The sequence below is a fragment of the Cucurbita pepo genome, chromosome 20, assembly GCF_057944985.1.
Source record: "Cucurbita pepo subsp. pepo isolate OVF chromosome 20, ASM5794498v1, whole genome shotgun sequence".
NCBI classification, from domain to species: Eukaryota; Viridiplantae; Streptophyta; class Magnoliopsida; order Cucurbitales; family Cucurbitaceae; genus Cucurbita; species Cucurbita pepo.
The window spans coordinates 3,253,197-3,277,089 of NC_141817.1; the positions used below are offsets into that span (position 1 = coordinate 3,253,197).

Consider the following 23,893-nt stretch of genomic DNA (forward strand, 5'->3'; position numbering starts at 1 on the left):
TAAAAATTATTTTGTCTTTTTATTTTCTAATTTAAAATTAAAATTGATCAAATACTACTTTATTTCATGCAAAGTTCAAATAATAATAATAATAATAATAATAATAATAATAATAATAATAATAATAATGCAGTGTTTTAATTTTGTTAAATTTAATTTTTTTTTTCTATTTTATACCTCCAGTAGATATTAAATTATTACACCGTTTAAACTATCACAAATTAAATTTTAAAGATAAATAAAATGATTGATAGGATTGTATACAAGTTGCGTTGAAGACAAATTTCAACTAACTCGAAATTTCGAGTTCATTAGGTTGGTAACTAAAAGTAACTCGCATAGATTTCACTCTCCAATTCAATTCTCTCTATTCGAACTGGGTTGGATTGGGTTGTCGAGTTGAATTATTTATAAAAAAAATCATATTTATACATTTAAAATATTCTTAATTTATGTTTTTAAAGGTACGATAAAATTAGATTGTAACCTTATTTTGGGTTGGTCCGATAAAAAAAAAAAGAAGTAACTCTCAAATCGAATTGAATGTTTCAATTTTAAAAAAATTTAACCCAATCCAAACTCGAAAAATAATCTAACCCAACTCAACTTTTATGATTTGGGGTAGATAGTCCAAATTGATCGAGTTATCGACTTACATTAACACCCATAGAATAGGGTTCACAACCCAACCTAATGAATTGTCGGGTTGTTTATGTTGGATGATGGAAGTCTCACATCGACTAATTTAGGGAATGATCATGGATTTATAAGTGAGGAATGCTAACTCCATTGGTATGAAATCTTTTGGAAAAACCCAGATCAAAGCCACGAGAATAACCAAACTTTTCTTTGGTAGGAACCGAAAAGAAGGGGAAGTGAACGTGTCAGTTTTACCTCAATCTCCTTAAAGTGTCTTTAAGTGGTACTCGAAACTTTAAACTAAAAGAATATGTAAAAGGGCATTTTTGTAAAAGTCTGTAAAAAATAATAATAATAATGTCCCGTAATAATTAATTTAAAATGAAATGTTTCAGAAGCATTCTATGAGTTTGCATGTGGATGTTATTATGAAGACATATAAAGGTGGCATGCCACACCCTATTCACACCCTTTCTACTAAAATTATATCACTATAAATATAATTCGATAAATAAAATACTAAGTATCGGGTCGATAATTTAATTTTTCATTTTTGTTAGCTAAAAAAAGTAGGTATTCATATGTTTCGAGATCTCGACCAATCTAACCCAAATCATAAAAGTTGAATTGGGTTAAAAAATATTCTATTCGGATTGGGTTGATTTTTTTGAAAATCGAAAATTTGGATCGATTCACATGTTAGCATTTTTTTGGTCCGGTCAATCCGACCAACCCTACTTTTTAAATTATTATGAATATTAAGAATATTTGACTTTTGTAACTAATGTTAATGATGCGTTTTGACTTGTGAATGTTTGATATTTGAGCTCGATGAAATTTTAGTTATTAATGTCACATATATTACGAATAAGTATGGTTTATTAAATAACCTATCAAACACAAAATTATATAAATGAGATTAAAATACTAAAATTTAATTTTAACAAAAAAAAAAAAAAAAAAACTAAAATTAAATTTTAACAAAAATAAAATAAAAATAAAAATAAGACTGGAAGTTGTTTGGGCCGTAACGAGGTGTTAATGTAATGGGCCGGAAGCAAGTTAATGGGCTAAACTCACTTGTAAGTTCCACGTCTCCCTTGCCGTGCCTTCCTTCTAAATTAATAAAAATACTTTTATCTTAAAACAAAATATTCTTAATTTTTTAAAAATAAATTAAAAAATACACACTATTAATATTTTATTTTTAAAAATATATTTAAACTTTTAATAATATTTAAAAAATATCTTAAACTTTAAGAAAAAAATTATTAATACCCTTTAATTTTAATTTTTTTTTTAAATGCTTAAAAGTATTCTTGATTTTTTTTATAAATAAAATGTGCTATTTTTAGTTTTTCTTTTTTAATTATGTGTATTAATGAAACCTTAAAAAATAAAATTAAAAAAATATTTTTAACCATTAACTATTATCATTTCCATTTAAACTAATGATAAAAAGTATTTTTTTTTATTATTTAAAAAATCCAAGTTTATTATATTTTTGTTCACTCGAATTGAATTACATTTTAAAGAAAATTCAAGTCCTTAAATTAAATAAAGTTTTCTTTAATCTTCAACTAAGTTTCACTTTATGTTGAATGCAAGTTTTGCACGTAATTTGTAAATTAAATATATTAATTCAATATATTGAACCAAAATGCGACACAATTCTGAATTATATTATTGCTTTTATACAATATATATGCACAAAAAAGCACAAAAATACAACCAATAGTATATACTTATTGTGATTTTATGCGTATAAAGATATATATATATAGATGAGACATGCATTAAGTGAAACACATATTTATATAATATGAAATTATATATAAAGATAGTATAAATAACAAATTAAAATATTTGATCAAGTAGTTTAATGTTCACTGTATAACATATCAAATCGAATTCTTAATATGAATTATTTTAATAATTATAAAGTTATTTAATTTTAATCATAGTATAACATATCAAATCGAACTCTTAATATGATTTAATTTATTGAATTGTTTTAATAAATATAAAGACGATTTTATATTAATTCAAGAGAATTTATAAATTAGTTTAATTCATACCAAAATTTTATATTCAACTTTTAATCGAGTGAGGAAACATGCAAATAAATAAATAAAATTAAAAAAAGTTGTTACTCAAAATTGAAAATAAGATAGAAGCTAATATTTACTCGAGATACAAAAAAATTTACTTAGACTAAATTATATTTTCTTGTGAACAAATTAATAAATAAAAAAATAATAAAATTATGTTCAGATCTAACTATGACATCAGAATAATTAGAAATTAAATAATTCAATTAAAATTAGTAAATATAGAACTTTAAATCATAAACCATATAAATACAACTTGCTTTAATTAAACACAAATATTAAAAAAAGTAAAAATAATATTTACTAAATATATATATATATATATATATATATATATATATATATATATATATATATAAAATATATATATATATAATAAAACATGAAAAAAAAAAAAAGAAGTCAGCTAACCCAAAATTTTTCACTAAACATTTTAATTTATTGACCAAAACTCAAAACACAAAATTTAGTATTATTCTAGTCGTTTTTTCCACATTCAAAACAGTTTCTTCGGGAGATTTAAATTAACCATAAATTTCTCCCTTCCCCATTTTCTTCTCTGATTTTCTTTTCATTTTTTTTGGTCGGGATCTTGCTTCCTATATACGCTCGCTCTCAATCGGATTCGGGATTCGTTTTCGGTTTTCTTCTTGGATCTGGTATCTCAGGAAACGGCCGGAACCCAAGCTGGAATTTGATATTGAGCTGTTCTGAAATGGACAATGGTGATATTGAGAGCGGGGAAGAGGAGTTTCATGGGCAGAGGGGAAGGAAGTACCGACCTGTGGAAGCTCATGATCGTGCTGTTCTTGAAATGTCTTCTATGGATCCGGGGGCATCATCTTCTTCGTCCTCCGTTCCCCCCATTTCTCTGAAGTAATCTGTTTTATCTTCTACTTCGGTCTTGTGATTACTGTTGTACTATTCTTTACTTGTTGTGAATTTTGTGTTGGGATTTAAGGAGGTGCGATTGTTTAATTTGGGGAAAAGGAAGGGCGTTGTGTCTTGATCGTTATTATGAATGTTATATCTTTGACCTATAAATTTTGAAGAAGGGTCTTAGATTTTGTGGTTTAGACGCAGTAATTTGTGTATGTTGAGCTGCATTTTTGCTTGCTTTGATCAAGTTCTGGAGACTTGAGATTGTATGTTGAAATTTGGAGTGCTTAAGATCTCTTGCTTCTATGGCAGGAATGTAAAAGTGGATTCTCAGACGGGCACTGAAACAGATGGGAATTCTCCTACTCGTATTGAAGTTGATGGCCCCCAGCGAGAATCCAAGCTGGAGTTTTTTGGTTTTGATTCTCTTGTCAATATTCTTGGCCTTAAGAGGTACAATGTTTTTTTCTTTGTATCTAGTCTGTGCAGTTTGCCAGCAACTTCCTTAGATTTATTGAATACATCTATTAGATGAGTTTTGGCATGGAATCAAGTGGACGCAACCCACAAAACTATCGCCAGCCATTGTCTCTTTCTATATGGTGCAATTTTCTTTTAGAACTTATATTTGTTCAATTAGCCAGTCTAAATTTTGTGTAACACTTCTAGTATGTTTGTTGTATTATTAGTATGATGGGGGAACAAATTCAAGCACCTACTAGTCCTCGAGATGGTGAGAACATTTCTATCACTCAAGGATTGCCAAAGGTAAACTATCTTAACTTGCATTATCGCATTATTTGACCTACTCTCCATTTGGATATTTACATTGTTTTCGGTCAGAGTGGTTACAAAATATCTCTATAGACGCACGACCTAATTCACCAACCATTCTTGGCCTTGGGGGCATGGTTGGCAACCACAAGAATGGCTAGAGAGATCATCTCCCTCGAGGAAATTGGCTAGGTGGTTATCGGATTTAGGAGGAGTAAAGCTTCAGCTGTGATGGTTTTTTTATGGCTTTCTTTCAAGAAAGTAGGGACATAAGATGAATTTTTTAAAGGTATTTGTTGAACGAGAGAGGCTTAATTGATTATTGACCTTCATTTTCCTTATCCGAAAGAAATTAGTGGCAGCACATGCGGATGTAAGTCTTTTGACCTATTAGCACAGTGTCTCGTCTGTACCTGTTATCTGAGATGTCAGTGGAAAGGATAAGAGTTTTTACCCTTCACGATCTCCTGTTGTCAGGGTGGTTTGTTAGCAGATACACAAACTCTAGACAAAGTAACTATTGGAAATGAGTCAACGAGGATATAGTCAAGAATCAAGAAGGAACCAGAATGATTCTGAGAATGTTATAACTATGTTGCTATAGGTTTTTTGAATAAGCTGTTGTGAGATCCTCATCCTTTTCTCTTTTTTATCGTGGTTGCTATGCTAATATTCTCAGCAAACTCATTTTTTTTGGGGGGGGGGGGGGGGGTGGAACCATTGTTGGGGGTCATTGGTGATTAGACCATGGTCTTGTGTTGGTCGCTGTTGGTGAGTTATGAAGTTGCTCTTGCCCTTTCTTACTTGGGGATCTCCTTTATGGTCATTATCATAGATTTCTTTCTATCTGACCATATTATCCTTGAGGTTTAGTGTCAGGCATCTTGAAACTTGATAGAAAGCCTATGTCGAAGGAAGAGGGGAAGCTCACCCTCATCCAATTTGTCCTCTGTGGAATCATTTTATTATGTGTATTTTTAAATACTTTTACAGCTGGAGCTTTGTTAGAGAAGTTCATGAAAGGTCTCTTGCGGGAAAATTTGGAAGAGAAAGGGGCTGTCATTTGGTTAGTAGATAAGTGGGCATCTATTTTTTTATTTAATCATCTTGTTGGAAAGGAATTGGAGGGTATTAAGGATAAGAAAAAGTCTTAAGGGGAGGTGTGAGTGTGGCTTGCTTCAATGCTTCCATCTTCATTTAGTCAACTGCTAGTGACTTTAGTGCCTAAAGCTAACGAACTAGCAAACAGGATAAAGCTAACGAACAGTGCCTCAAACTTAAAAAGGAGAAATAAAAGCATCCCAACAGATATTACTTGTTCACGAGAATTTTGGAAGTTAAAACATTGTAATTGCTTTGCTATGTTTTGTCTGGACATTGTCAGCGTGGGAATGTGAAACTTTGGCTTCATTTGTCTTCGGGATCAATTTTTTCGACATCTATTAATAGATGCTTATGATAGTAAATCTAGATGCAGCTATGAATTAGATTATTGTTGCTCTGGTTGAATTATAAGATATTTGTGGCGCTGATAATTTTCCAACAAAGGGGCCTATTCTATTTATTTTACTTGTTTCATTTCTGAAATTGGTGTCAATGTGTTCTAGCAACATAAACTCATGCCTAAAATAGTAGTTTGAGAAATCTCGTGTTTTCAGTTTTCTGTGCAGTGGATTCATTTTTTTATTTTTTTTTTATGCACTTTACATGTAAGCAATTATTAGTTGGTTAAAATGATGTATCATTTCAGTTGATTGATTCTTCTTAACCTTTGAATTATACATTTTAATGCTCGTCGTGCAATACATTTCATGCAGACCACTGAAGTCAAATCGGGTACATTGATGGGTGTATTTATCCCATGCTTACAGAACATATTGGGAATCATTTACTTTATTCGATTTACTTGGTAAGTCTTTCATTTAAATGCAATTGCTGCATGTTATTTTTTGTATTTTACACGTGTATGCTTAATGCACTTCATGAAATCTGGAGAAAGAAACCCTTATGCCCCGTTAGGCCCATGGCCTTTGAGTAATACCAACCTAGAGGTTGAGTGTCTTATCTTCGGATGAGTTTAATAAGAAATAGTAGACACTTTTCATGGTAACAATAATTAGCTACAAACAAAATCTATTTTCTCCCACTAAGAGTTTGCATAAAAACCTCAATTAGCATTAATTACGAAGGGAGAAATAGTTACGGAAGACATTAGACAAAGAGTACCAAGAAGAGAAATGAAGCTTGGTCAAGCCAAAAATATCCTTCCAATCTCTTTCCCATTTTCTCTATCGATTGCAGTTCATTCTAAACATAAGGCCCAAGAGATTTCTTTAACAGCATCTATCCTAAGAATCTTACATTTCCTTTCAAGTTATTGACATCCAATAAATGTATCATGCTGTCTTTGGATGCATGGTTTAAGACCCAAGCGAGACGATGAAGTTGATGGAAGAGTATATTCTGACATTTTTAGTGTATTACGAAAGAAACTCTAAGACCTGTTTGGCATTGATTGTGGAAACCAGTTGATGGCTGGTTCTGCTAAAACAGAACCAAATTGATCTTGGTTGGGGTGGGATTGATTGTGGGAAAGTTTGATAAGATAAATCCTTTGTGCATTTAAAAATGTTTTTGATATTCGCATAAGTTTCTTTAGAAACCCTCTGTATTTCAATAAGCAGTACGCCTTCAATCGATCACTCATGCTTAGATTCTCAAGTAATCTTAAATATTTGAAATTGAAGCAGCTACCAACTTTATTTGGAGAGGGAAGGTTGCTCTAAAGCGTCCTCATTTTTTGCGTCACAATTACAGTGGCTGCGTATATTTCCTACTTATATTGTCTTCAAAATGAATGGTTAGTGTTGATGGAATGAAGAATTAGCGTTGACGGAATGACGGATGTAGGAGAATTGTTAGATAATTTATATATTTGAGTTCATAGTTGTTAATTTAGCTTAATCAGTATTTAATTAGAATTTTATGTTTAATTAGTTAATTGTCTTATTTTCTTGTACTACAATAAATAACCATTTTAGGGTGAGTATAACATTGTTCTAGAGAGTTCTTCCAACTCTTAGAGATGGACTACCCTTGTTTGGCCTTGAATTTGGCCTAATATTAAACTTGCTGCATCAATTGATATCAGAGCCCTCCATTGATGTTTCTAGAAAAAAGAGTTAAACCATGGATGGTGATCGGGATATGCATACATGTTAAGAATGAGAAACAGAAGTGGGATGGAAAATGCAATCTTAATCAATGTTCACTTTAAATAGGATACAAGCCACCAACTAACTCCTAAAAATAAAATAAATTATACTACTGACCAAATCCTGAAAAATAAGATAAAATATACAAAATATGCTACTAACCAAATCTTGAAAACGAGATAAAATATACTACTAACCAAGTACTAAAAACAAGGAAAAAAAATAAATATTCCCAAAATATCTTTATATCTTAATACTCCCCCTCAAGTTGGAGAGTGCATGTCAATCACACCCAACTTGTCTTTCAAAAAAATCTAATTGTTGTTTTTCCAAAGCTTTAGTGAAAACATCCGCCAATTGCATTTTAGTCTAAAAACATCCGCCAATTGCATTTTAGTCGAAACATAACACCGTTTGATGATTCTAGCTTGTAACTTTTCTCGAACTATATGACAATCTATTTCAATTTACTTCGTACTCTTGTGAACAACTGGATTGGCTGCTATATGTAATGCTGCTTGATTATCACAATACAATAATACTGGTTCGAACAGCAGAACTTTCCAAGTCTTGAAGAAGGTAACTCAGCCAAGTTAACTCTAAACAAGTATTTGCCTTAGCTCAATACTCGGTTTCTGCTGATGATCTAGACACATTGGTTTGCTTTTTAGACTTCCAAGAAATGATTGAATTTCCAAGGAAATGCAGAACCCAGAAATAGACCGAAGTTCGACAACCACACAAGTCAGAATTGCATTATTGCTTGTATATCTCAAGTTGTTTTCAGATGGTAGTAGACGTCTTTGACCAAGAGCATACTTCCTAGAAAATTTCAGATTTTACTCCCTAGAAAATTTTTCTGGACGTGCTCCTGTAAGACCTGTGTCTTGAAGAATGTCTAGAGCATACTTCCTTTGAGACATAAAAATTCTTTTTCTAGATCGAGAAAATTAATGCCTAAGAAATATTTCAAATTTCTTAAATCTGTGATAAGAAATTTCTCGAGTATGCTAGTCTTGAGATGTTGACTTTCTTTGAGATCATTGCGTGTCAACAGAATATCATCAACATAATAAAAACTGCAGTCAAAGAAGTACCTCTACTCTTAGTAAATAAAGAGTAATCTGCTTTGGACGGAGTGTAGCCTGCATTTTGTATAGTGGTAGAGAATATGGAGAACCAATTGCGAGAAGCCTGTTTTAACCCATAAAGAGATTTATGTAGTTGATATGTTGTATTCTCCCCCTGTCGGCGAAGACCTGGTGGTAAAGACATGTAGACTTTCTCGTCTAGATTACCATGGAGAAAGACATTTTGAACATCCAACTGATGAGGGAACCATTTTCTAGCAGCAACAATAGTGAGTAAGCAACAAAGTGTAGTAAGTTTCGATGTAGGAGAAAATGTCTTTTTGTAATCAATACCTTCAACCTGAGTATATCCCTTTGCTACCAGTCGAGCTTTATAACGTTCAATAGAACCATCAGAGTTGTATTTAATCTTGTACACCCAATGACAACCAATAACTTTGTGGCCAGGTGGTAGAGGAATGAGAAATCAAGTATGATTACGTTCCAAAGCTGCAATTTCAACATTCATAGCCTGCTGCCATGATGGGTCACCAACTGCCTCATCATAGGTTTTAGGTTCTGTTTGGACTGTCACAAGAGCTAGAAAAGCACGTTGAGTAGGAGAAAAAAACGAGAGAATAAAAGGTAATAACGAAGGGGATACCTGATGCCAGTGCTGGGACTTGAGCTAGAGGTTAAATGATTGGCTGCAGAAGACATCTCATAATCATTATGCCAAGCTGGAGAAAGAATAAAAGGTGGAGGAGATGACGAAATAGAAACTGAAGGAATAGAAGGTGGGATAGGATTAGAATAGATGTTTGAGTAGGATGAATCACGAAGTGGTAAAGTGTTTGAGACTGATGAAAAAGGAGAATCATCTTCACAAAATTTAACATCACGACTAATAAAGAATTTGTGAGATTGCATGTCATACAACTTGTAACCTTTCTGACCACAAGGATATCCTAAGAAAACACAAGGAATTGCTCGAGGTTCAAACTTTTGCTTAGGATGTACTACAGTTGCATAACATTTACAACAAAAACTTTAAGATGATGAAATGTAGGCGATCGTTTGTAGAGTGCTTCAAAGGGTGTCTTGTTAGATAACAATGGTGATGGTGTTCTATTTATAAGACAATAGTAAAATGCACCCTCCCAAAAAAATTAAGTGGAACTTGTGACTGAAAGAGAAGAGACCTAGCTACATTTAGGATATGACGATGCTTACATTCTACAACTCCATTTTGTTGTGGAGTATAGACACAAGTGCGTTGAAATTCAATGCCACAAGAAGTAAAAAATGGTTGCAAGGATAGGAACTCAGTCTCATTGTCTGATCATACTATCTTAATAGTAGTATGAAATTGAGTTTGAACAAATTTAACAAAGTTCATTAACAAATGATGTACTTTTGATTTATGTTGCATAAGAAAAACTCAAGTACATCGAGTAAAATCATCAACAATAGTGAGAAGAAAACGTAAACCAGAACAGGTAGGAATTTTATGAGGTTCCCAAACATCACAATGTAATAGATCAAAGGCAGAATGTGTTGTTATTGAGCTTCTTGGAAAAGACAACCTAATTTGTTTTGCTAACGGGCAAATACTACCGTTATGAGAAAAAGTAGCATTATTAAGATGCAATTGATCAGCTAGAAATTTAAAACGAGAAAATGAAGGATGACCTAGGCGTAAATGCCACAAATCAAATGACTGAGATACTTGATGAGCTGAAGATTTGATTGGAGATGAAGAAATATGATAGTGACCTCCGAATTGTTTACTCGAACCAATCATCTTCCCCGTAGCCAAGTCCTGCATAACACGAGAATCAGGATAGAATGTGACACAACATTTCAAGTCATTGGTAAGTTTGGTGATGGACATCAGGTTTAAATTGGATGAAGGCTCACATAAAACATTGTTTAATTTAAGGTCGGGATTAAAGGAAACATTGGCAATATGTGACACATGTGCTGTCTGTCTCTCCATAGGCAAATTTATTGTAGAAATGATTGCAGCCTTTGGTTTAGACAAATTTTTTTGTAGAAATGATTGCAGCCTTGGGTTCAGTCATAACAGAAGCTTTGGATACTATATGATCTGTAGCTCCACTATCGAGAATCCATGAATTAGAACTAGCAGAGTTAATGGATAATGCAGATATGGGAAACAAAACTGCAACATTGATGTAACTGTCAGAATTACCAGAAGGACGATGATTGAGTGCAGATAAGACTTGTGCTATTTGTTGTAATTGCTTAGAAGAAAAATTTGGAATGGAATTAGGGGACTCTTCTTCTATATTCAGCTGAGAAACATCGGCCATATTTGCAGAGGATCGATATCTGCGATTGTTGCGTTGATTGACTTGTACTGCCCTTTCAGAATTATTTTTCTGTCGACATCGATCTTCTGTATGTCCCCTTTTATCACAAAATTTACAGTGAAACTTAAGGATTCGACATTTATCAATTGTATGACCGCTCCTATTGCAGTGTTCACATGATTTGTCCAGGGTGAACTTTGAATATGTTGTCTTCTTCTGCACTGTTGCTGCAATTGAGAAATCCTCAGTAGGTTCAGAAGTTACCTGATGCTTCATCTCTTCTTATACAAGTAATGTATATGCTTGCCTCACATTAGGTAATGGAGTCATCATCAATATGTCAGATCTCACCGTTTTATAAGACTCATTGAGCCCCATGAGTAATTGCATCAACTTGTCTTCTTCGCGTTGATCAACATGTATTTGACGTTGATTTCAAGTAAATGGTGTGCGGTGCACTTCCAATTCATCCCAGAGTGCTTTGAGCTTGGTGAAATATACTGACAGAGCCATGGTTCCCTGTGACATCATTGCTATTGACTTTTGTATCTGAAAAATTGCTGAAGCATTCTTTTGTGAGAATTGATCGTGAAGATCAACCCACACTTGATGAGCTGTCTTGGCGTGAATAATACCTTCAGCGATATCTGCTTCAACTGAATGAGTTAACCAAGACAATATCATACTGTTGCACTGGTTCCAGAGTTCAAATTCGGTTGAATTTGTATCTTGAGATGGTTCTTCAATTGTGCCATCAATGAAGCCAATTTTCTTTTTGGCAATAAGAGCATGCATAACTGATTTACTCCAAGATTGGTAATTTGTCCCATTTAATTTGATTGGAACAAGTGAATATTTTGGCTGATAAGAGGGATGAATGAAATAAGGATGTGTTAAATCAACATCGGACGTTTTGAAGCTGGATTTGGCTGATTCTGCCACAAAGAAAATTTTAATATTTAAGAAATCAAGATGGATGCTTTGATACCATGTTAAGAATGAGAATAGAAGTGGGATAGAAAATGCAGTGTTCAATAATGTGTTTAAATAGGATACAAGTTACCAACTAACTCCTAAAAATAAAATAAAATATACTAGACAAAATCCTGAAAATAAGATAAGATATACAAAATATACTATTAACTAACTCCCAAAAATAAAATATACTCCCAAAAATAAAATTTTTATACCGACCAAATTTTGAAAACAAAATAAAATATACTACGAACTATAAGAAGAAGAAAGAAAGAAAGAAAGAAAGAAAGAAAAAAAAAAAAAAAGAAAGAAAAAAACTAATACCTAAGATATATCCCTAACTAATAACCGTTATACCACCAAATATAATTCCCCAACTATTTTTATATGTTAATCAATACATCTAGGGTAGCATTGAAAATCTAAATGGAGAAATGAAGAGAAGAAATTAGGTTCAGTGTCCTTGAATGATCGAAAAGAGTTCAAGAGAGAGAAGAGGAGAAAAGTGAAAGAAATCAAAATCAAAGTTGAAAAAAAAGCCGGTTGAAACCACAGTGACATAAAAGAAGAGAAAAGAGAGAGGAGGAGGTGTCAGATGTTGCAGGTTTGTTAGAGGTGGCTAATTGGTCGGATCCCATCGGATAGGGACATGCAATGCTAGTTGTTGCAGCGTCATCAGAGGGTGACAATCTTGCCACAACTTTGTCGGAGGCGTGTCAGTTCCCCGCACATGACTCTAATGTGGTGTGGCCGCCACCACCATCACTTTAGTCAAATGGAAAAAGCCGTCACCTTTACCGGTGAAGGTTGAATAAGAAAGAAATGCTTGGGAGTTGGTGGCTCACGATGAAAAAAAAGGGAGATAGGATGGGGGCAATTTATGAAACTTTTCCAACCCTAATTGCAATTTACAGGGGCCAAATTCATTCAATGGGCCAACTCCAGTTGAACCAAATTCTAGATTTCCTAAACCATCCTTCTCCTATGTCATTCCAACCCCAATTAAACACCACCTTTTCTTCAAATTTCCAACATTTTGGTGGTCCATAATTTTAATTCCCACTTGGATTTGGGAAATTTCCATTGAGATTTTTCCTTGTTCGGCTGTGAAATATATTGCTTCCATTTGGATTATTTTGCAAATTTTTTTGTTCGTTCTTGTCGATTATAGTTGATCGAGGGTGTTTCATATAATCCATGTTTTTTGGTTAAGGTTTCAAGGGAGATGTTTCCCATAACCTTTTTTGACTTTAATGAAGTTCTGTTATATTTTATTATTATTATTATTATTATTTTTTAAAAAATGACAAGTCACGTTTATGAGGTCTGGAAGTGGGTTAGCAGGTTAGGTACTTTCCTAAATTCCCTAGTTGTTTAGTCTAGCTATGTTGGGTGGAAACCGCAATATGTTCTTCTTTCTGTAGGTCAATATGACAGAGCAAACACATCTGTCCTTTAAATTGTCCATCTGGAATAGAAGGCCCCCCTATACGCCGAACATACTTTTCTTAGTGATTTAGACATATGGTGATATATACCTTGCATTGCATTTTGTTTTATATGAATTTATTTCGTCTGGTTTTTCAATGAGCTAACATGCATGAGTCCATGTGCCTAATTTCTTCTGTAATCTCCTTTTTTTAGTACAATCAACAATTGGGGTTCCTTCTTGTTATAGTGAATCCGTTGCTGGTTGCCTGTTTGTTAAGTCCTGTTTTATGGGAGACTTTTTTGTATACTTTCTCTTATCTAAATGACAGATGTTTCTATTATGAACAAAAACGCAGGATTGTTGGCATGGCTGGTATTGGTGAGTCATTAGTGCTGGTGTCGTTTTGTGGTTTATGTACGTTCTTGACTTCGATCTCACTAAGTGCTATTGCAACTAATGGTGCAATGAAGGTACATTTCCTAGGTTGAATTTTATTGCCCATAACTTCCTAATTGCATATAATATTCTTATGGCTGTGGTTGGTTTACCTCTGGTGGTGCTGTTCCAAAACTTATTAATTTGTAGTGAACTATTAAGAGCGTCGATTTATACGAGGAAGAATATAGCAGTATCTATAAAATATTCAATGATGCATTTGGTATTCAACTGACTTCAATAATTTTAAGTTGTAAATCAAAATTTAGATTTAAGTGCTCGCTTAGGTATATTATAGTGGAAACTCGCTAAAAGCTCTAGGAGAAGGTCATGCATGAAAGATAATTAGCAGTCAAAATATTGATTCTCATTAAAAGATTCCATAAAATATTAGTTTTGTGGATCTAGATTGTATAGTGACCCTTTGAAAAAAAAAAAAAAAAAAAACTTCACCATATCTAACCTCTCTCCATTCCCTCCTCTCTTCCTTCCCTAATCCACTCCTCCACCTGGCCAGAACTGCCACCATATCTCCACCCCTTAATCTATTCTCCCATCCCCACCCATCTCTACCATGTCTAGGCCACAACAAATTAGAGCAATCTCGATAGAAAGAAAAATGTTTTTGATTGAAGTAGACCCAACCTCTCAAGGCTCCCGTGTTCGACGAAGCATTTTCCTTATTGATTCATTGGAGTACTTTGTGATTGATCAATGATACTCTTAAGTCTCTTCTCACCTCGCCTTTGAACTAGAAATTTCTCAAAGAGACAAGGATTGACGATCAAATAGTTTGGATTGAGAAAAGTTTTACTAAGAAAGGATACCGTGTCTGGTGAAGCTGGACTACAATGGAGAAAAAGCCGTCTGCTGATCCCTGCAGGAGATCAAGCGAAAAAATGGATTACTTTGTAGGCCTTGTCAATTTCTTCAGCTTAGAAACTAAAGCTGCCATTAGTGAGGGCCACCAACCTTCCTATAAGGACCTTTATTTCTACAATAAAACCAACGAAGCAAAAATTTTGGGTTTCTGTAAAGATTGGCAAAAAGTGTGGTCTTATCAACTTCTTTATTCCCCATAGAATTGCGGGGAATATTTTAAGTAACACCTTGTACCTTCTTATGGGGGTTGGATAAACATTGGTTGCTTACTTATTGGCAAATGGGACATGGAAACTGTAATGCCCCTAATTTTCTTAACCTAATTAGTGACGGCAACTCATGCATGCTTAAGACTTAAGTGCGAAAATTCATAATCAATATTTTTGAAATAAGGCCATGGACTTACATAAATAGTTTCAAACATGAAATTCAACATTACACAGAAGTACTACAACCGTCATTCCCCTTCTCTCGAAAGCAGAAACAAAATTTTACCTGTCCAGACCCCTACAAAGTGCCTCTGATTCTCCTCCATCTATGTTGTCTGAACCCATTGAGGGGCTTCGGTGTGTTTTAATCCTTCTTCCCAAGGACAGCTCCACTTTTACTCCCAATTCCCATTTGATGGCGCTTGCTCCTTGGTTCGAAGATTGTGGCCTTTTTATTATGACCATACCAGCATGAAAGAACAAGAACAAGTTCACAACGCAGAAAGAAATTTCTATTCATAACTCTTCACAAAAAATACAGATAGGAGATTCCTCCCTCATCCTATCAATTGAGACCTGTCATTGTTGAACATAGCTGCTCGTTAGAAGCCCCATTCACAGAGAATGAAATTTGGCTTGCAGTTAAAGCATTGGGTTCTAGTAAATCCCCCAGGCCGGATGGATTCACTGCTGAATTCTTTAGAAAGTCAAACATCCTTAAACCCGACATAACAAGAGTGTTCAGATTTTTTTCTTTCAGGTATCATCAACAACAATGTCAATGAAACCTAAATTTGCTATATTCCGAATAAAACCAGTGCTAGAAAAGTTGGGGTTTATAGGCCCATAAGCTTTATCACTTGTCTTTACTAAGTCGTTGCTAGAGTCCTTTCTAATTGGCTCAAGAAAGTCCTTCCATCAACCATCATGGATTTTTAATCAGCCTTTGTTGAAGGAAGACAAATTTTGGATGCATCATTCATTGCCATTGCATTGGAGATTGGCATAGAAAGTGGACTAAAGGGGTGGTCATCAAACTTGATGTAGAAAAAGCCTTTGGCAGGGCTGATTGGGATTTTTCTGATGAAATGTTGAGAGTCAAAAGGTTTGGATCCAAATGGAGGTTATGGATCAAAGGTTGCGTATCATCAACCAACTTGTCCACCATCATCAACTGTTAACCAAGGGGAAAAAATAAAGCCACAGCCTTTGTCAAGGTGACCCTTCGTCTCCTTTCCTCTTCATCATTGTGATAGATCGTCTTAACAGGTTCTTGTCCTTGACAGCTAATCATGACTTCATTGAAGGTTATATTCTGGACAACGGTTCCACTCAAATCAATCATCTATTGTTTGTCAATGACAATTATTTTCTCCCCCAACAAAAAAGATGATATCAATAATCTCCGTAGCTTGATTTACCTTTTTGAAGAAGCTTCTGGTTTTAGGCATAAATCTGAGTTTTTGGGCATCAACTGCAATGTTGTTTGTGTGGATTCTGTTGCCAACAAATTTGTGTGCAAGGTGGGTGAATGGCCAACTGCTTACTTGGGGCTCCCCTTTATATGGAAAACCTTCTCAATTATTTTGGGAACCTATTATAGACAACATTAAGAAGATGCTCTATTCTTGGCAACACAATTTCCTTTCCGAAGGTGATAGATCGACCGACCTTATTGAATGTCACATTGTCTAATCTGTCAGTTTATTTCTTATGGTCTAAAAGATCTTTATTCTTCCAAAGGAGTAATAAAAATGAGTCTTCACTTGCAAGTAGGTCTCACCAAAGATTTTGTATTGATAATTTATCCAATTGAATGTTGTTTTTCGGCTATTCACTGACAGTTTCATGGAGTAATTTGTCACATAAAATGCCTGTCCCATTAGTTTGGTAGTGAGAAAAATACCAGCTAAGTTTCCCTTGAATATGCTTGGATGTCAAGTAAGTTGTTTGATCGTTTATTTCTTCTAGGGTGGGGGACCATATTATCTGATAGGTCGTGCCCTTGGTCCAGAGGTTGGAGTTAGCATTGGGCTATGTTTCTTTCTCGGAAATGCAGTTGCTGGTGCTCTGTGAGTATAAATGCTTAATTTAACTTTGATGGTCGTCGATATATGTGATTGGTATAATATTGAAGACTTCAGAGTTGTAGTAGTCTTACTATTCTTTTATTGTTAGCTGCTTTTTTTTTCCTTTTTAAGTTTAAATTTGCATTAGCTCTGTATTTATGTTAACTTTGCCTTCTCTCCATCTGTTGGTTCAGTTATGTGTTGGGAGCTGTAGAAACATTTTTGAATGCTGTACCAGCTGCAGGGCTATTCAGAGGTGATGATGAGTCTTTGCTGCTAGTATATAGACATGAACTGTTCTTTATTTACTTAGCCTTTTTATATTGTTATCAGTTGTGGATCTCTTAGTTTTCATTATAACTCAATATCAAATTTTTAGTTTCTAATTTCTATTTAGGATAAATGAATAAAAGTATCCCTAAACTTTCAAAATTTACCAATAGGTATTTTTGGAACACTTTTAAAAGTTAAAAGGGAATTTTTTAGAACTCTTTTGAAAGTTTAAGGATATTTTTGAAACAAAATATTAATGGTTTCCATCCAAAACTAATGGTAAAGGTATTTTTAAACATTTTTTTAAAAGTTGAAGGATATTTTGAGACATTTTTTGAAGTTTGAGAGTATTATTGAAACTTTTGAAAGTTTAGGGGTATTTTTGAGACAAAGTATAAAGTTCTAGGGTATTTTTATTAATTTAGTTTTCTATTTATAGCAAGGATATATTTGTCTGATCTGAGAGGTTGTTATAATTTTACATATGAAACATTATTACTATAGTTTAGTTTCTCGAAGACACGGTGGCTTTCTTTTTACAACGAAGTAATGTCATTTTTAAGTAATAATCATGGTTTTCTACATCACTACAGTGGAGAATGTTTTCTTTTATATAAAACTAAATAATATCATATAATAGGTGGAATTGCAACTAAGGATTGGATGGCAATCTAATTTAATACAATGGACTCTTGCAAAAGCATATGGAGTTCTATAATGCTGGTTTAGATAGTATCGATATTGGAAGCTTTGTTATAAGAATATCTCACCAGCTTCTCCTTTAAGTTAAATGTTTTCACATTGTAATTTGTGCTATTGTCTATTCCAAAACAGTATGGCATTTTTCATCAGCAAGACAAATTCTAGATATTTTATGGCATTCTAGATATTTTTCATCAGCAAGACAAATTCTATCAGAGAGATCTGTTGCAGTACGTTGATCATTTTGTTATTGCGATGCAGAGACTGTAACAAAAGTTAATGGAACAACTGTTGCAGCACCAATACAAAGTCCAAGTTCACATGACTTGCAAGTTTATGGCATTATTGTGACGATTCTTCTGTGCTTCATTGTATTTGGTGGTGTGAAAATGATTAATAGGGTTGCTCCTGCTTTCCTTATTCCAGTCTTGTTCTCAGTGGTTAGCATATTTCTTGGAATTTTTGTGGCAAGAAAAAACAACCCTTCAGGTGACTTTTTTATTTTTAATGCATAATAATTTCTTATGAGCATGTCCTTTTAAATATGTGAGCCGCATGTACACCTGACTGTTCTTTAAGTTTGCATTCTGCATCTTGCAAATTGTCAACCTGCCAGATTTCAAGCGCTACAATTACCTCTAAAGTTGAATGGAGATGTGTTACAAATGTCTGCCTAGTTGATTCTTCGGACTCTTTTCTAGTATAAATTATTGTGGGTACCTAGAGGTCTTGATTAACTTATGTGTGCATCTCGGCTTGTCTTTTAGATACAACTAGCTATCTCAAAATGTTATTAAACTTGTCGAAAGATTAGCTTAAGTAAGGAGAATTATTTAGTTACTTAGTATTTAGAGACTTATTCAGATTTATTGTTAGTAGTATTTAGGGATTTTGATTTACTTGGTCGACCTTTTTTTTCTTAAAGATTTCTTTTCTCTTTCTCATTGTTTTTAAAAAACAAGTAATAATACCTAGTTGACATTTTGCAGCAAAAAATAAAAGATTTGTGTTGGACTTTTTCGTATGCTTTAAATTAGCATTAAATAAAATTGTATGAGACCTTGGATGTAACAATACTTCATACATATTTAACCATCAGTTGGCCAGGGTCTTTCAACAATGCTATAGCGAGTTAAGTTTTCCAATATAATTATAATGAAGGTCATTTAATTTTTCGTCTCTTTTATCAAAGGTATACATAATATAGTGGAGGAATTGAATTGGTGCTTTCTTTGCTATGTTCTTCAGATGGCATCACAGGATTGAGTTTGGAATCTTTTAAAGAAAATTGGAGTTCAGATTATCAGATGACGAACAGTGCTGGAATTCCTGATCCTTTAGGAAAAGTCTATTGGAATTTCAAGTAAGGGTTGGATTTTATTTTTCCAGCTTTTGCATATATTGAGTTAAAATTACATATTACTTTTTCTGAATTTCTACAGTATGGAGTCCAAATTGTCTTTCCGCTTATGTGAGAGCTGTTTGTTTTATTGAAATTAGGATTGTCGGATATTGGATTTAGTTGCCATTGATCCTAAAGCAAAGCTGTTACAGTACCCATTTATTTGCATTACTATTACTGGTCATATTTTTAGCTTCTTCTGTTCTTTTTTTTTTTTTTTTTTTTTTTGCAGTGCATTGGTTGGTCTTTTTTTCCCTGCTGTGACGGGAATAATGGCTGGTTCTAATAGATCAGCTTCACTGAAGGATACTCAGCGTTCAATTCCTATTGGAACATTGGCTGCAACTCTGACAACAACTGCATTATATCTGGTCTCTGTGTTGTTGTTTGGAGCACTGGCAACTAGAGAGAAATTGTTGACAGATAGGTAAAATATGTCATAATACCAAGTGAATTGATGTAAATGTTAGATCATTGGAAATTCTGATACATGACTATTTGAGTGGCTTATAGCGAGTGAGGCACTGCATTATCCATTATTCATTTATTACTATTTGCTAGTGAGTGATTTGGATGGGAAAGATCTCTGACATTGGTCAAATCCTTGAGAATATGCGACAGCTGAAGCATTATGTTTTTTCCCCTACAAATCATTGTTAGGCATCAGATTCAAAATTGTAGTATAAATAGAAAGTTGAGCAGTCCTTAGAGATGGGAGGGTGGAATTTGATACTAATACATTATTTATGTAGGCTTCGGTTGAGCAGTTCAGAATGTTTCTATACTGAACCAAAATTTCTTATGTAGGCTTCTTACTGCTACGGTTGCTTGGCCTTTCCCAGCACTTATTTATGTTGGAATTATTTTATCAACCCTTGGAGCTGCTCTTCAGAGTCTGACAGGAGCCCCTCGCTTACTAGCAGCCATAGCCAATGATGATATATTGCCTATTCTAAACTATTTTAAAGTAGCAGATGGCAGTGAGCCATACTTTGCAACCCTCTTTACTGCATTTCTCTGCATCGGATGTGTGATAATTGGGAATCTTGATCTTATCACACCAACTGTAACCATGTTTTTCCTACTTTGTTATGCTGGTGTGAACTTATCCTGCTTCCTTTTGGACCTACTAGACGCTCCCAGTTGGCGTCCACGCTGGAGATTCCATCATTGGAGCCTCTCTCTTCTTGGAGCATCACTTTGTGTAGGTATGCTATACTTTCAAATATGTAGTGAGTGATATTTTTAGAATCAAGTGCTTTTTATTGTTTAGTTTTTCTGATTTTAGCTCAGAAACTTTCTATTTTATTCCATTACTTGAAATCTCAGAGTATCTATTTGGCGCACTACTCTACAAAAAGTAGCTATAATAAAGAGAAATCTTTAACGTTTTTTTTCCCCATTTTATTTAAGTGCGTACAATTGCTAATAAATTCAATGATGAATAGCATTATAATTCGTGCAACATAGTCAACAAATTCTTGTATGTTCTACTTGTTATGAATGAAAAATAAGGTAATATTTTTCTTTCTGATGTTTCTATCGGACACGTGACTAATTGCATTCCCAAAATCTAAGGATCGAAATATTTGCATCAACTAACTGTTATTTATTGGACATGAGATACGTTTTGCTAGTCATTAGAACCATTTATTTGCCTGTCATCTCCTGCATGGCTCTCTCTGTCCCTCCCTCCGAACCATTATGAGATGTCATTTAATCAATTTCTTTCTTCTTTGTTTACAGTGATAATGTTCTTGATCTCGTGGTCATTCACGATAGTGTCTCTAGCCCTTGCCAGCCTTCTATATTATTATGTATGCCTTAGGGGTAAGGCTGGGGACTGGGGTGATGGTTTCAAGAGTGCATATTTTCAACTTGCTCTTCGCAGTCTTCGTTCACTTGGAGGTGAGCATAATACCTATAAACACTATCTTGACTATAGTTTTTGGGTCATTTGCTTTATGGTAGTGTTTTTGGTTTCATTTAATTTGGATGTTCATCTATAACTTGTTCTGTTGTGGAGAACCATTTGCACTGTTATAGATAGGTTCGGTTATTAGCTTTGTAATTACTGATCGTGGAAAGGCAGTGGGAAGGGGTATGGTAACCTGAATTCTTTTTAAGGATTTTTTTCGCTGCATGCTTTCACTTTGTTATAGAGCTTTGTATCTGCTTTAACTATGGGGACTTACTAGGTCTTAGACCAGGAATTTGGCTTACCAATCATGTTAAAGTTTAGTAGAATTTGCTTACCATTAATGTTAATGTTCCAACTCCTAGGAATCCGTAATGTTCGGTTTGTCCAAGGTTAACAGTTCTCTTTTTATGCTGGGAGTCATACAGGACGTGCCTTTCTTTCTTCTTCTCCTTCGTTGTTTGCGAGTTTGATGACCCGTTCGCTATCTTTGGCTTACATATGAGTGGATGTACTGCTGTAGATGTTTGTTACTGTTGTTAATATAGCAGTATTTTTATATTGCAGCTAGCCAAGTCCACCCAAAGAATTGGTATCCCATTCCCTTGATATTTTGCCGGCCATGGGGAAAGCTGCCAGAAAATGTACCCTGTCACCCTAAACTTGCAGATTTTGCAAACTGCATGAAGAAAAAAGGCCGTGGAATGTCCATATTTGTCTCCATTCTAGATGGAGATTACCATGAACGGGTTGAAGATGCAAAAGCTGCCTGCAAGCAGCTTGCTACATATATTGATTACAAACGCTGTGAAGGTGTGGCAGAGATTGTTGTGGCTCCCACAATGTCTGAAGGTTTCAGGGGGATCGTTCAGACGATGGGTCTCGGAAATCTCAAGCCAAATATTGTAGTGATGCGATATCCAGAAATATGGCGTCGTGAAAATCTAATAGAAATTCCGACTACTTTTGTTGGAATAATTAACGACTGCATTGATGCTAACAAAGCAGTTGTCATTGTTAAGGGTCTGGATGAATGGCCTAATGAATTTCAGAGGCAGTATGGAACTATCGACTTGTACTGGATTGTGAGAGATGGTGGTCTTATGCTTCTCCTCTCTCAGCTTCTCCTTACAAAGGAGACCTTTGAAAGCTGTAAGATTCAGGTGTTCTGCATTGCAGAGGAGGATTCCGACGCGGAGGGCCTCAAAGCTGATGTCAAAAAGTTTTTATATGATCTTCGGATGCAAGCTGAGGTGATCGTTATAACGATAAAATCATGGGACACGCAAGTGGAGGGCGCGCAACCAGACGAATCAATGGAAGCCTTCACTGCTGCTCAAGGGAGGATTGCTAGTTATTTAGGTGAAATGAAGGCAGCAGCTAAGAGCAGAGGTACCACACTCATGGCTGATGGGAAGCCTGTCAGTGTGAATGAGCAGCAGGTTGGGAAGTTTCTAAATACAACTCTCAAGTTGAACTCGACAATTCTGAGATACTCGAGGATGGCTGCTGTCGTGCTCGTTAGCCTCCCGCCACCTCCTGTCGACCATCCCGCATACTTCTATATGGAGTACTTGGATTTGTTGGTTGAGAACGTGCCTCGGCTCTTGATCGTTAGAGGATACCGCAGAGACGTTGTAACTTTGTTCACTTAAGTTTCAGTTTCTTGCTTACTTCAGTGTTAATTCCTTGATTGCTGTTCATATTGACTTCCATTTTTACCTTTTTTTACCTTTTCTTTTCTTCCAAGTCTTGTAGCATTTTAGATTACAATCATTCTTTGTACTATCCATCACAGGTCTTCTTTTTCAGCTTTGTATTACCATATTAGTCTCAGAAATTTTGAAATTAAATAGCCATTATCGAGATGCAGTTAACCTTTTGTAAGACTTTTATGCTATCAGACATTAGTCATTGAATTTGTACTTGAAAAAGCTCCCAAAGATTTCATTTCTCACTTTTGTTACTTCTTATGACTCGAGAACTCGACTCACTTGAACTAGTCAATCCAAACCATAAAAGTTGGGTTGGGTTAAAAAAAATTCGGTTTGTATTGAGTTGATTTTTTAAAAACAAAAAATTTGAGTTTGTTTGTGATGTGACTTCTCTCTCTCTCTCTGCGTATCAACTTCTCCCCCTCGAAAATAGAGTTACAATTCAACATTACTGCCCTTTTAATAACCAATGTTAGTGATGTGTTGTGATTTATGAATGTATGAATGTTTTATATCGAGTTTTATGAGATTTTGATTATGATAATTAGGATTTCTTTAAATAGTTAAACAAAATCATTTGATAACTCAACTCAATCCAACTTAACTCGAAAATAGAGAGATGGGTAACTCAATCCAACTTTTGATTATGAAATTGATGCTAGACGAATGGATAAGGTAAATAGGGTCAAGTCAGAGAGGCCAGCAAGATTCATGAGACTGAACTCCGGAACCAGAACCTTAACCAAGAGGACGGTGTCGACCATTATAGAGAATTCGACAGACAAGACTACGGATATCAAGCTTAGTGAAAAAGAGTCGAGTTGTGAATTTTATAGTTGTTGGAGTCACTCAATCAA

The 23,893-nt window shown here is 34.4% G+C and overlaps 1 protein-coding gene across 2 annotated transcripts; it reads left to right on the forward strand.

Moving 5' to 3' along the window:
- The first annotated feature begins 3,249 nt into the window (after positions 1-3,249).
- LOC111782946 (cation-chloride cotransporter 1-like) lies at positions 3,250-23,203 on the forward strand. Of its 2 annotated transcripts, none has more exons than XM_087120515.1 (13): positions 3,250-3,626; positions 3,942-4,082; positions 4,319-4,397; positions 6,221-6,312; positions 13,787-13,901; positions 16,929-17,029; positions 17,221-17,282; positions 18,263-18,490; positions 19,250-19,364; positions 19,636-19,830; positions 20,211-20,611; positions 21,150-21,311; positions 21,889-23,203. In XM_087120515.1, the coding sequence occupies exons 1-13, from the start codon at positions 3,466-3,468 to the stop codon at positions 22,974-22,976; spliced, it is 2,940 nt and encodes a 979-aa protein (XP_086976641.1). In that variant the 5' UTR covers positions 3,250-3,465; the 3' UTR covers positions 22,977-23,203. The 2 variants fall into 2 exon arrangements, with proteins under 2 accessions (XP_086976641.1, XP_086976642.1); XM_087120516.1 differs by lacking the exon at positions 3,250-3,626 and adding an exon at positions 4,161-4,231.
- Positions 23,204-23,893: the final 690 nt, after the last annotated feature.

Excerpts from the sequence above, each read along its gene's own strand:
- LOC111782946 (XM_087120515.1), top strand. The coding sequence starts at position 3,466 with ATGGACAATGGTGATATTGAGAGCGGGGAAGAGGAGTTTCATGGGCAG. Across the intron at positions 4,083-4,318 it reads AATATTCTTGGCCTTAAGAG|TATGATGGGGGAACAAATTC; the intron begins GTACAATGTTTT and ends TTGTATTATTAG. Across the intron at positions 6,313-13,786 it reads TACTTTATTCGATTTACTTG|GATTGTTGGCATGGCTGGTA; the intron begins GTAAGTCTTTCA and ends ACAAAAACGCAG.